Source organism: Abrus precatorius, unplaced genomic scaffold, assembly GCF_003935025.1.
Source record: "Abrus precatorius isolate BTA unplaced genomic scaffold, Abrus_2018 Scaffold6, whole genome shotgun sequence".
Taxonomy (NCBI): domain Eukaryota; kingdom Viridiplantae; phylum Streptophyta; class Magnoliopsida; order Fabales; family Fabaceae; genus Abrus; species Abrus precatorius.
Genome location: NW_020874406.1, coordinates 23011783 through 23026934, shown reverse-complemented (window position 1 = coordinate 23026934; position 15152 = coordinate 23011783). Strand labels below are relative to the sequence as shown.

The following is a 15152-nucleotide window of genomic DNA, read 5'->3' as shown; positions in this document are numbered from 1 at the left end:
AAGAATCTAAAGATGGTTGTAAGTATGCATTACGTATAGATTGGTGTTATAATCCAATTCTCAAACCCAAAAAAGAAAGTGTAGATATATGGAGCGCTTTCATAAGAAACAAAGGAAGAAAGTACCTAAACCAGAAAACACTAATAGTGTCTCTAGCTCTAAAATTTGAGGTTAATGAAGGTACTACTTTGTAAGGATCGATCCTTTTCCAAATTCGTTTTGGGTGACCTCTTTCTATGAAAAGGTCTATAAGTTTTGTGTGTAGTGGCCAATTAAAAGGCGCATATCTTTGCCTCCTAAGGAGTGCCTCTGACATTTAATAAATAAAAAGCTACGCAAAAAGGGGAGCACAAAGTTCAGCCTTCCTTCGTCTTTTCAGCTGAGTGGAGGCTTTGCCCTTTGTCCTTTTGATTCTTTTGGTGCTATTGCAATGCAGTGATTTTGATGTGCAAACCAAGAAACCAAAATACAAAAAAGATGATGCTATTAAAGTTATTTCCCACTTCCAAGTTTGAAAGGGATCGCATTGGAGAATCTGGAAATAGTAATTATTCAAATTTCAAAGTTATGTAAGACCAGTTAAAGCTAGTCTAGAAGGTTTGTTCGGCTTGTTTTACCTCTTTTCATCGTCTTTAATTGCCGTTAATGATTGGTTTTTAAAATATTTTTTTAATTTATGCAATATTGCACATAATAATAGCTTATATTTAATATTTTTAAATATAACATTTCACAGTATCAATACATTTAACTGTATTAAGTTTTATATTTTTTAATAAAATATATCATATATAAGTTATTATCATGAGTAATATCATGCAATTAAAAAATCATTTTTAAAAAATAAAGAATGTGACGAATCAGACTTTTGTTGTTATGTCAACAGTAATATCACGAGAAAAATATAATATCCAAATTTTTGTCGTTGAAGTTTAGAAACAATAATACTTTTATTAAATTTAATAAACCTTACATGATTAAGACGGGAAAGAAAAGTCAAGAGAAGATTTTTTGTCCACGTGTATATGCTTATTATCACTCTAATTTTTTTATTTTTATTATTGATATATATGATTATAAGAGAAAAACAGTTTAAATAAAAATTACAAGGTGTGGTAATTCACATATAAATATGACAATGGACATACTCAAAAGTCAATTGATACAACTAATAATGATTCATAAATAGAGTTTGAATATTTTCTTTCATACAAAATGAGATAGTAATTTTTTTAATAAAATTAAAGTTTAATTCACTTGGATTGACTTTCTGTCACATGAATTCAAAGGTAAGTAAAACTAAAACCCATTTTTCCATGAGTAAAAAATATGTGAATCAGTCTCAACCCTTTAATTCAGTAGGTTAATTCACTAAAAATATAAAAAATAAAAACTGTAAAAATAAAAGAAAAATACACCTCAACTTAACTTACCTAACACAGGTGAAAATAAATTAAAAATAACCTATGATATATACTTATGAGTCAAATTATTTTTAACTCGACTCATCCATAATATATACTGAACCGAGTTAGTTTATGTGTAATATAATTAACTCATTTTAACAGTTATAAATAGCGTTGTTAATCATTGTAAATAAAATATAAGTACTTGTTCTAACAGCTTGAGAAATTGGCATTACTTTCTGAATCTCAGGTTGCTGATTCTATTTTATAGGGCTTGTTACAATGTTGGGGGGTAAAGGATAATGTCAACCCATTTTCGTATGGCCATAATTATTGTGGCAACATTTTTGGGAGCAAAGAAGGAAGTCACCGTCTTTGTAAAAGAGGAACAGTGAGAGGGCCAACTGCCACCGCCAATGGCTCCTCTCTAATTAATATTTTATTGGCAGAAACAGTCAACAGAGTTGGAGTTTCAAATAATACAATATCTTAATATAGATTCTCTATTGACAAAACTCTTCGTCCTCTTATTCCACAAAAGATCACCACCATATAATTTTTCTAAGTATCATCATCATTTCATTATAGAGGTATCACCTAATGAAAGATCACCACCATATATTTTATAATAGCCTACGAAGTGTTGCAGGTGGAAGGACAAATTTTGGTGGATATGTTGTTCTTTCAAAAATTCGGTTAAAAAATTTGCCCCTTTGAAAGATTGTTCCTGTGCATGGAAAATTTCATTGCCTGTTCCCACCAAAATAAACTTGCGTGAGAAAGATATTAGAAAATAACTAATGACCAAAAGAAAAAAAAGAATAACCAGGACAGTAAATTATGTGTCTTTTTGCGATGAAGACTTCATTTTCTTGCAGATTTGCATATACCACTTGGATTCGTTGCTATGTCTCGTAGGATACCAAAATGTTCTTCCTAATGGAAAGCTTCATTTTCTACAGCATAATTAATGATAAAATTCAAGGGAAGAAAGGGGAAAGTAACAAGGATTGCTATCTTGTTTTTTATAGTATTGTATAAAGGATGGGATACTTCTTACATTCTTTATTTTATTTTATTGAAAACAACAGTAAAAAAAGAGAAAAATATTAAAAAAAAACATAATAAGTAATGTAAAGTGACAAGAAAGAAATAAATAAAAATATATTATTATTATTTAAAAGTAAATTACATTCTCCTTCGATAAAAATACATATATTATTACAACGCGCTCCTTTTTACTTTGAAACATTTTAACTTCTTCTCTTAAAAATTTAAAACACTTTACAATTTAACTTATTTTATGTTTATTTAGATACTATTAAACATTTGTATGACATTATATTTACTAAAATACCCTTTTAAAAATTATATTTTCTTTATTAATTTTTTAAGAAACTTAACAAGTTTAATGTGTTTTTCATGAAACACTGAGCAGTTGTTATTATTATAAGAAGTGTAAATGTTAGTCTTAATATTAAATAATGAATAAAATATAAATGGTATGGAACTTTAAATACCTTCAAAAAAAAAGATAGAGCATGTAAAAAATAGAGAATTTAAATAAAAACTAGACAACATGTAATTGATAAATATTATATATATTTTATAATAAAAAAGGACAGTGTAGAATTTGTGTATCATAAGAAAGCGTAGTTTATTCTTATTTTAACAAACTCAGAAACGCAGATCAGTGAAATGTAGAGAGGATATAATAGCAACACTACAGGAGGCAGAGGAAATTTGGAAAGATTGTAGAAAAAGAAAAGGGAATTTACTACAATGGTGGCGTAATTGGGGACATGAATGGGTCCCGTAAATGACAAATCCATGAGAATGTTGGTTAAGGTTAGTAAGACCAAAACGTTACGTAAGTAATGCTAAGTCAATGCACTTTAGTTGACTTATGCTACACATGCTTCGTTGTTACGTCGATTTCGCCAGACAATTTAGTTTTACTTTCTTGCACAAGGATTGCTACTCTTATCAATTTGCGTTTTGCCTCGGACAACCCTCCTCAACCAACTAAGATTGTTTCAATTGTAAGATAGCTTCGATTATTTTAAATGCAGTTCACAAAATGAAAAACAAATATCATTTACCCTTAATCTGTATTTAATAAAAATACTTGATAAAGTAACTTGAAACTTGTAAGTTAGTTTAAAGTTTATGAATTGTTAGCTAAAGATTCAAAGCTTAAAGTTGAGATTATCATTAATCACGCTATGTTTAACATAAAAAACATAAAGAATAACAGTTTAAGAGAACATCGTTAATATTTTTTTAATTGATTTTATATGTAATAAGTTGCAATATTTAGTTTATTAAAAATTGTTTTGTTTAATTTTTATTTTTTTTAAGAAAATAAAAAAATGCAAAAAATATTGAAAGGTAGAAAAATACAAAATGTCAAAAAAATATGAAGGAGTGAAAAAGAGTTAGATAAAGAAACTAAAGTTATAATTTAGGAATTTTATAAATGTATTTATTTATTTATTTACTTATTTAATATTATTGTATGTAGTAAAATTATTTTTAAATTTATTAAAAACTAAGATAAATTTAATTGATATTTATTTTTAAAATAGAAAAATAATTGCAAAATCACTAGATATTAAAAGAAATAAAAGGTTAGAAATAGTAAATGATTTAATTGAAATATACTACTATTAGTGTCAAAGAAATATCCATTATCAACCAATCACAAATCATTGTGTACTTAAAAATCGTTTACTTCTATAGTGTTATTTAATTGGTTGATAATGTACATATTTATCTTGATAATGTGTTAAAATTAAAAATTTTAATATAAAATGTTATAAAAAGAAAATTAATAAATATATTTAAGATTTAAATAAATTTTTTAAAATAAAAAATGCAATAAAAAGTAATATATTTATTATTTGATGAATGAAATACAAAACTTGATAATATTTAATAAAATATTTACAAACTCAGTTTTGTTTTTGTGAAAACAAATTCAGTTCTCGTATCTCAGTTAAGATTCACCACTCATTGGTACAATATCCATTCTTCCTAGCTTCTTGTTGGGACGTTCAAGGAACACTACAAACCCAAGTTGCCTTTGGGCCGACTTATATATATATATACTAACCAAGTTACTACCCTTCTTTTTATGGTCGAAACCAAGTTACTACTATCTGTTGACAACAAAAATATTGTTACTGTCTAGCTAGCAAGTTTTCAAGGTTAACACGGGTGAAAATTAAATAAAAACAAAATAAAAAATAGTAGACATTTTAAAATTTTAATATTAATAATGAAGGTTTTATTAATATAAATAAATTATAATAATGGGACTTTTAAAATAAATTATTAAAAATTAAAACATATTTTTTTATTGATATAAAGAGTTAGAGTATAAAAATTTTAAAAATGTATTTAGATAAAATTAACTAAAATTATAATTATTTTAAATTTTAATTTGTTTTAAAAATATCTTTAATTTGATATAGATTCTTAATATTTAAAATTTTAATCAAATTAAAATATAAAAAAAAAATCAATAAGTGGGCCAAATGTTTACATACTACAATAACGGTTGTATTCAAAAGGAATCAATAGATAGGCCATAGCCAAATGCAACTTGTGCAGTTAATACCAGGTTAATTATTAGTTGGTGCACATTATTACTAGTCCATATGATCCAAACCTTCGTGAAGAATAATTAATTAACGAAGTAATTAGCATCCTTTTACCATTGCATGTAGATTTTTTTATTCGTTATTTGCTGCAACCTGTGTCATATCAGTATATACTGTTGAAGAAAGCCAGTGATATAAGTGATAACTTTCAAGTAATTGGTAGTTTTCATGAAAGTTCACCTGCTAAAAAAATGTTTTACATGCTTGAAACAGAACAGATGCCTGGATGCACATATTTCACATGACAAATTCATGGTTCAATAATTTGAACTGCGGCATTATAGTTTGATGCTTGTGCTAATTTTCCTGAGAATTATGCATAAATTGCTCAGTGAATATGTCTACTATATGGGGTTTGATAAATTACACATTCCAATCATCCACTAATTATTGAACTTTGTTGTATCAGTACTGAGTGGAGTTAGTTGTATGGCTTTTTATTTTTTAAGGCGCAAGTAGTCCCTTTAATTTCTATGATCGATTTTGTTGCTTCCCGTGAAACATGAGGGCTAAAATAATCCTGCATAAGAATGTTATCAGTTATTTAGCGTTTTTCATAGCTTATTTCGTTATAATGGATCCTAGGTCGAAGGTTATGATTAAAGCATTTTATCTCACCTTCATTAAAATGTTATTAATTAGTAATTTTTTGTTTAAAACAAAGTTCACTTCTAATTGAAGAGCACTTTGTAATTATATTTGCGACGTGGCTAAAACGTACACGACACAGGGCCTAACGAGAAAGTAGAGCTTTTTCGTGGAACATAAATCAAACTGAGAATGTTAAATGTGTGTTTATCTTCTAAAAGAGGATTGTTTGATATTATTCGAGATATAAAATAATTCATGTAATTTAATTTTTACCTATAACATAATGTTTATAGGAGAGATGGTTTCTTAGCATGATTATACTAGTTTGAAGGGATTAGGAGTTCAAGATTAATCAAACTAAGGTGCTTGTGCATGTATTATTCAGATCCAAATTAAAGGATTGTGTGTAAAGAGACGTCTTAGTGATATGAAATCATTAGCTATTTGACAGGTATGTTTTACATCCTGTCTGCTGAAGTCCCATCTTGATGACCTTATATCATAATTAAGAATGGGATAATTTATTATAGAAGAAGAGACAGATGCGATTATAAAATAGTGTCTTCAGGACTTCTAACCTAACTCCTACACCACTTGGAATAAACTATAAGTAGTTCAAATCTACGATGATCATATGATAGAACATTTCTTTAACACAAGACGGAATAAATTAATTTCCAGTTGCCACAGGGATATGATAAAATATTGATTTATCAAATTAATCAAAGAGAGATTGAATGACAAGTCAGGTTACATCAGTTTTGCATCATCCGTTATTTGCTGACATGCCCTTGGTTATGTGAAGTCCTTGAGGTCTATTGATAGAAACCAAATTTCAAGTTGGCATAGACTTATTTCCTTGATTTCCATGTATATCAAGAGATCTTTACCCCTTCTGTTTGAAATCAATGGAGTGAGTTAGCTTTGAAATTTACTTCCAAAAAAAACTTGGCGGTTGTATAATTTCCTTGCTAGGCCAGTTTACCTTTCCAATTACATAAAAATTTTGTTTTTTCATGTTTGAAGAGATAAAAAAAAGAAAAAGAAAAAGAAGAAGGTAATTTACTAGGGGAAAAAATTAGATAGACAAACCGACCATTTTGAAGGATTAACATCAAAACAGGTAATACCCCTGGAGAGAAAGATTCAGAATTAGAACTTAGAAGATTAAAATTAAATATTATATTTAAAACACTTGGAAATGATTCTGTACATTGTGAAGATGTACATATAAAAAATGAAAGTGAGATGCATCCTGTGCGAACCAATTCAAGTTTTAATTAATTACGGACAAAAAGGAAAGCTATTATAGTATTTTAAGTGTTTAAGGAACCGTGTCAGATATAAATGTACAGTTAAAGTAGTATATCGTGAACAAACAAATTATAAGCAATGGTTTTTCACATAAAAAATGATAGCTTAACAACCAGAATACCTATCTCTATAGTAATAAGAATAAAGGTACTCTAAAATATATGACTCGTCGGTCTTGGATCATTTATTAATGTCCATTTAAGCGTGAGTACCCGTGGAGAGGAGAGTGATACAACTTCTATTACTATTATTTTTTTAATTTCAATTTTACTTTTACTTTACTTTATGCCTTTTTTTTTATCTTTTTTTTATTATATCACCTGTCACACGTTACTTTCTTTAATTTTCTCCTCTTATCATATAAAGACACATACAAAACATTGACTTTTACTATTGCTGAAGTGATCTAGCATATAAACCTAGTTGAAAGATTGATCAAAAGCTACATCATTGCAAGCCTAGTTTAACAGGTTGATAACAACTGTAATGTTCAATTATGCACATTCTTTTGCCCCTTGACGACATGCAATCATACCATTGTCGGAGCACCAAAATGTGAGAGTGAATGCGATCAGATCTGGTCGTACATGAAATTCAAGCCTTGTTTTCGTCGAGGAATTGATCGCAATGAATATAATTAGGAGTGTTCCTCTTTAGTTGACAAGGTTTTCATTAGAAGATGGAGTTGATAAGCTAAGTAAGGAATGGATTAGCGCGGCAAACGTGGGTCTCGCCCCCTCTTCATCAATTTTAATTCCAAAGAAAGTTATATATGTAAATTTCAATGTTATATATATAATTTATTTACTTTATTCTTTCTCTCGAACCAGCCAGATCCTGATTATAGGGGGGAGTGGGTGGTATCCTCCAGAACAAATTAAATTACTCGATTGATTTTGCTGATCCGCATTAGCTTTAGTGCTCCGAGAGATGATAAAATTATATATTAATCGGTCCCACAATTACCGAACTAGTTCATAAACAAGCAAGTTTTAAAGGTGAGTCAAAGGGATTTATATTAACTGTGGAACTTAAAACAAAGATTTTTTTTTTCTTGTTCCTTTTTCAATTCTTAATGTTTGTGAAAATAGTTGGGAATGGGAATTGAAAGCTTGTAGTGCGTTACAACCTACACCAACGAAAAATAAAAGAAAGGGGTAATGCAGCGCAAGTATGGAGCGTCTAGCAGAAGTCCGTTTCCTGACGTTAGGTATGAAAGCAGAGAAAATATTTAGATTCCATTATTTGTGGTCCAAGAAAATATTTTACACGTTACGGTTTACTTACTTTTTAAGCTATGGTTCGTATTAACAAACACTTCAGTAATTTTCACACCTCGAGAACTTGAAAAAATGTTAGTTATCAGTTTCTAGAAACTGCAGGTTGCACTTTGAAGTCTCACACGCCCAACAGGAAAGGACAAGTAACCATTCCCTGTGTACCTCAAAAACGCATATAATATTTGTCTCTTTGAGTCAAAGGAGGAACGGAGGTATATATACTGGATAGTGGGTACTATTCTATCTCAGGAAACAACGAAGTTAATACAAAAGTTATAGATGGAGTGTATTCATGGAAAATGTTTTATTGATATTCAACCTGTAACTTTTGTATAAATTTGGGCTTTGAGCTAGTTATTGAATCTCAATACTTTTTCTTAGTGTTTAGATTTACGTTGAATGACTTGTAAATATAAATTTAAAGCAAAAATTACAACTAATAACTTTAAAATAAATACAAGTATATAATATTTAAATGTAAATTCAAATATATTATTAGACTGGGAAGATTATATATATACATGAGAAAGTCTAAAACTAACACGCAAGAAATTTGAGGGTATGAATCCATCTCCAAATCTCCCTCTTCATTTTGTGTCAATGTAGTGAAAACGCTACGAGTAAAAATAGGGTAAAAAAATCAACTACCATAACAGTATGTGAACGTTTTCTCATTCTATTTAAAAATCACTATAGGGGAGGAAGAAAAAAAAGTAATAGTTACAAAAAGAATCAAATCAGAGGAACGCGAATTTGCCAAACTTGAATGTCACAATCCAGACCACCACTGTAAACCAGATAAGAACTAGTATTATCATCATCAGGACCACCATTATTAGAGTCAACAACCATAGCCAAACACTTCACAGGTCGTGTATGACCTTCTAACACCGCCAAGCACGAATAACTCTTCTCAACCCTTCTCCTCCATATCCTAACACTGTTATCAGCCGATCCACTACACACCAAATCAGTCACCACCACCAAACACAATATAGCCTTTGTGTGCCCTCTCAAAGCCCCCACCAACACCATATTATTATTATTATTATTATCATCATCATTCTCCCACACCAAAATTGACCTGTCACACGCACCCGAATACAACACTGACCCATCTGAGTTAAGAGCCAACGCATTCACAGCAGATTTATGCTTCTCCAATGTTCCCACAAGTGAATGCTTTTTCTCACCCTCATTCTTCTTCCACATCTTTATCTTTTTATCTGCGGAACCCGTGTAAACGACCCCATCACTGGACAAAACCAAGGCATTGATGGCATCCTCGTGTGCATTCCTCACAGACTCCAAACACTTGAAATCCGACGTTCGCCAGATTTTTAATGTTCTGTCCCACGAAGCAGAGTAAAGAAGAAATCCATCTTTGGACAAAGCAAGAGCAGAGACAGTGTCCACGTGATGCACCCACGTGCACTTCTTGTGCCGTCGAACCTCAACGTAGTTCTTGGAAGAAAACATCTTTGAAAAACGGTCATTGAACGTGGGAAGGGTAGCTATGCATTTGTACCTATGGTTTGGATCGCTGGTTTCGATTTTCCAAACCCGAATTTTGTGGTCTTGGTGAGCACTGAATAGCGTGTCGTTGGAAACTAAGAGTGACTTGATGGCTCCTTTGCTGGTTGCTACAACGTTGGTGGTGTTGTTTGAGGTTTGGAGAGCAAAAGGGTCTCTAAAACATGTTCTTATTTCGCTGCTGGAAGAGGCACTATAGAGGAACTTGCCGTGGAGAGAAAGGGAGAAGACGGGTGAGGTGTGGCCTTTGATGGTAGTGATGAGTTTATGGTGTGTGGGTTGGTGTTGTTGAGGATGATGAGAGGGTGGGGTGAGAGAGGGAACTGAAGGAAGACTTGGTTGTGAAGAGAGGGAGGATGAGGTTGATGATTCTGAATGAAGGTGGTGGGAGGTTTGAGGTTGTGGATTTTGGTGCTGTGAGTGGCAACAGGGACAATGAAGAAGTCCCATTGAGGTTGGGTTTGTGTTGGCTTTTCGACTCTTTTGTTTTGAATGTTATGCGGGAGATTTGAGGAGTGACGGGCTTTATAGAGACATGCTCGTGTTAGCAATTTGCAATTAGGCAAGGCCAAGATGTCAGCAGTTGACACCTTTATATTGTCCTTCCCTGCGTAATCTTATGAGTAATTTAATCCATGTTTGGGTCCAACTTTTTCTTTAGAAGAGTATTTTTTTAAAAGAAACTTCTTTTGAAAAATTTGAACGAGAAGTTCTTTTCACATTGTATACACTACTATCCATTACCCATAGATTTATAGACAATTTTTTTAGTTTTCTTATTTTATTAAATTTTTTGAAAAATTCGTTTGTAATAGTCGTTTATAGTTGGTCTGCCATTTGGCGCGAAATATTATAGATAGGAATTACAAACAAATTTTTCTGTTTGTAATTTAAAAATAAGAGAAAAATTTGGAGTAGAAGCTACATATGAAAAATTCTATTTGTAAATATTGCCGTTTTTACCAACTTTTCAACTAGCAATTTACAGATGGATTTTTCCGTCCCTATCTGTATTTGACGAATTTATAGACGGATAAATTCGTCTGTAATTGAACTTTTAAAACACACTGTTTCATTAAACTATTTATAGACAGATTTTTCCTTTTGTAATGTACGAAACACATAAATCCACACCTCCTCCTTTTTCTTTCTCATTTTGCATAATTTTCTCTCTCTAGGTACTTCAATTTTTTGGTCTTTGCGAGTGATTGGAGCATCCATTTGAAAGATAATTTGCTTTATTGTGTTCCTGGTACGAAACTATAACTTTTAATCGGTTTAGTTTTTTTATTTTTTGATCTATTTTAGAGACTTAAAATTTCTAATATAGAATTATAGAATTGAAGATTGTATGACTGGGGGAAGGGCGTAGAGGTCCTTCTCTAAACCTTATTATTGTGTGTTGTGAGATTGTTTGTGTTTGTAGAGTTTGTAAAATATGCATGTTGTGGAGTTATAAGGGGATGTGCTCTAAAACGGTTTAGGATTGTAATGTGTATGTTTTTTATGCATTGATTAATAGATTGTTACATAATATATAGATTATGTCTAAAGGAAATTTAAGATTTTTATATTAAGTACGTGTAAACAAATGTAAGAAAATATTCATATATTAAGAGATATTCTGCCAAAATTTACATTAGAAATTTGTTGTATTAAGTGTAAACAGATGTTAGGAAATATTCATATATTATGAGAGATTCTACCAAAATTTATATTAGAAATTTGTTGTATTAAGTGTAAACAGATGTTAAGAAATATTCATATATTAGGGGAGATTTTGTCTAAATTTACATTAGAAATTTGTTGTATTAAGTGTAAATAAATATAAGCAAATATTCATATATTAGGAAATATTCATATACAAGAAAAGTGCATAGAAGAAGAAGTGGACGAAGAAAATGGAAAAGAAGGTGGAATCGAAGATGCAAAGAGAGGTGCAACAACAAATGCAGCAGATGCATGCATACTTTGAGGTCATGAGAGCAAGCACCTCTACACCTCTTCCTCCTCCTCCACCAACTCCAACACCATCAATCTTCAGCTCCATACGTCATTCCTCTTCTGACTCCTCCTCTAGTACTAACGGCAATACTTTTTCAGAAAATGATCATACCGATTATTAGTCATATACAATATTGTTTTATTTTTTATATTATTTTTTTAGATGTTTACTTCTTTATTTGTAATGACATTTTAATTTTACATTTTATAAATAATTTCTGATTTAAATATATAATTTTTTAGTTTTATTATGTTTATAAATTGTGATAATTAGGAACAACGAGGAATAATTATGTTTATAAAAAAATAAAATAATTTTTTTGAAATTTCATAAATGAATTACAGACGAATTTTTTCATCTATAAATTATAGACAGATTTTTCTGCCTGTAAATTATCTGTCTGTAATTATTTACCGACGCGCATATTACAGATAGACTATAACTGTTTATAAATCTATCTGTAATGCTAAAATTTGTCTGTAATAATAAAAAAAATTGTCTGTAAATTTATCTATATTTGCAGATTTTCTAATAGTGATATATATATATATATATATATATATATATAAAACTTTTTTCTATCTGTTCTTTTGAGCAGTTTTTAACGGTGGAATTATTTACTTTCCTCTCTTCTCATCGTCGACACAAACACGCAGAAACAAATGTAACATGCAAGTATGACCTGCATTTTTATTTAAGAAAACATTATTATTACATGCAAGTTATAATAAAATTATTCTAACATTTCAATTACATGTTATGTGAAATGGTGGTAAAGTCACTTACTTGTTATAAATATTATGAATTATATCGTAAACGACTATGAATTACGAACTTTTTATGAATGAAAAATTAAGATCTTCCGTTACCTAATCAAACTCTTCTAATCCTAAATTTTCAATGGGATAAATCTAAAAAATAGTAAAATGTATTTATGTAACAACAAAGAGGACTTAGTCACTATATCTATTAATCTTAAGTAATTTCCATATAAACTTAAAAGTTAAGCCCACACTATATCTCAAATATATTAGTATTAAGTATTCAAAGTCTATGAGTAATTAATCATATTATTAATAGATTTAAGTATCATCAAATGAATCATAATATTAACCTATTTTTAACAAAATAAAAATAATCACAATTAATTATAACTCATAATAAATTTTATAAAAAATTCTAACATTATTTACTTTTTTTTCTTTTCTCATCGTTGAGACAAACATACAAAAAAAATAAAAATAAAAATTGTAACATGCAAGTATTACCTGCATTTTTATTTAAGGAAACGTTGTTTTTACATGCAAGTTGCAATAAAATCATTCTAACATTTCAATTACATGTCTTGTCATAGGATTTCCCATCAAATCTTCAACGTAGGTGCGTAGATAGTGTTTAATACAAAGTATTTAAAAACTCTATTGGATTATTTAAGGGATAAAGAGTTGTCGACACTATTTTCAATTATACTTACTACATATACTAAGTTGAATATTTGGATTAAAAGTATTTAATGGGACGTTTAATTCAAAGGAAAGAGAGAGAGAGAGGCAGATAAAGATAGAGAGATATTTTACTCAAATATGCTCTTAATTAAAACTTTGAATCGAGTCGTTATTATTTTTCTTGTATTTGGATTTTAGTCTTCGCCCAGCCAATAAGAAACATGTGTCCAAGTGGCTATTTAGATTCCTTGACCTTGAAACAAAATACGAAAGAAAGTCATGTCAAATTGGGGGAAAATGATTTACACTAATTAGGTCAAAAGGAGAGTAGCATGACAAAGTGGAGAGAGTATATGAACTATGAACAAAAGGGGGTATCCCTATTCCCTTTCCCTATGTGAATTTGATATAGAATTTGGGGGAGTGGACCCATGCCAGTTCTTCCATATTGAAGGCCCCAGAAGCTGCAAGTTGTGAAAAGCTTTCCAGCACACAAGATTGATTACAAGGTACTGTGTAGCTTTGCGGTGCCACTAGCTGGTTTTGCTGAGATCAAGCAAGATTATTCCACGCAAAAGGGTACAATGCAAGTTGGGAAATTTCCTCTTATTTTCTTGGTTGTTTCGAGTTTAAGGTGACGTGGAATATGGCTGTTTCTAAAACCAATCATATCCGATTGATATAAAGGCTGTCTGATGCATCATGATTTGTTTTATATATATATATATATTGGTTAGCTTGCTATTAATGGACATATGCGCTGTCTCCTGACGCGTATTATATATATATATATATATAGAGGCTCCACCAATTGCCCCAACCCAATTTGGATTTGTTATCTCGAACACATGAATCGTGGATTATTCTAAATTAATTTTAAATATTTAAAGATAATAATTTTTATTAAAAAATATATTTTTTATTTTTAATATAATAAATATTTCCTTTAAAAATTATACTTTTTATTTTTTATCGTCAGATTTAAAGGTTGATATTAGTATTTTTCTTATATATAGATTATACTAATTTATTGATTTCCCTTTTTGGAAATAACATGTGGAATTTCTTTCGTTGTCTGTAAAGAGTTTTAATTAATAACAAATTGAAGTTTCTTATTTGGGGTAATTGCTAGGAAATTTGCGAGACACTTCGGGTACCGGGAAGGAGCAAGCACGTGACATGATGAGGTACGCTGGTCTTTCGCTTTTGAGCTTTTGAACGACACGCAGATCAGACTATTAAATATATATTTTGTTAATCACTGCCTTTAAAATACTGTTTAAGAAATAAATAAATAATAATTTTTTTAAAGTATATTAAGATACATTAAAAATTATATGATTATTTTTGTAATTTTTAATTATTTTTTTATTTTTTTAATTAATACTCTTAGAACATTAGTTAGCATTTTTCATCAAATGTAGATAATTACAAGTTTGTGTAAAACCAGTGTTTTGTTGATTGGAGGTATAAAAATGAACTAAAAATTTGTACCCATGCTGCTAATCAAACTGAGATGCCAAGTTAAAAATAATTTGTTAAAATCAAACACGAATAGTATGGATAAAGAACAAACAGGGCTTAATTACATTTATATAAAGAGTTCGAGTGTTTGATCTTGTGCATTCTAGTTTTTTTAATTATTTCCTATTTTATTTAATTTTATTCTAATTGTTTGAAAATAACAATATATAAATGTATGTATAATATGAAATTGATATTTTTAAAATATTATTTTAGTTTTTATAAAATATCAGACAGTCTCTGATAGGTTAAAATCCAATACCTTAATTTAATAACGATTTTAATGTACTAATTACGAACCATTCATGTTAATAATATGAAAATTTTCTTAAACTAATAATATTTTGACGGCATGAAAATTTAATTTTAGCGTGATGAAATTAATTGAA

General features: G+C 29.6%; 1 protein-coding gene across 1 annotated transcript; it reads right to left on the bottom strand.

Annotated features, from left to right (window-relative positions):
* Positions 1–8737: 8737 nt before the first annotated feature.
* LOC113869899 (protein JINGUBANG) lies at positions 8738–10282 on the bottom strand. Its single transcript, XM_027506416.1, has one exon. It carries the CDS (start codon positions 10237–10239, stop codon positions 8989–8991), a length of 1251 nt encoding a protein of 416 aa, XP_027362217.1. The 5' UTR covers positions 10240–10282; the 3' UTR covers positions 8738–8988.
* Between the last annotated feature and the right edge of the window lie 4870 nt (positions 10283–15152).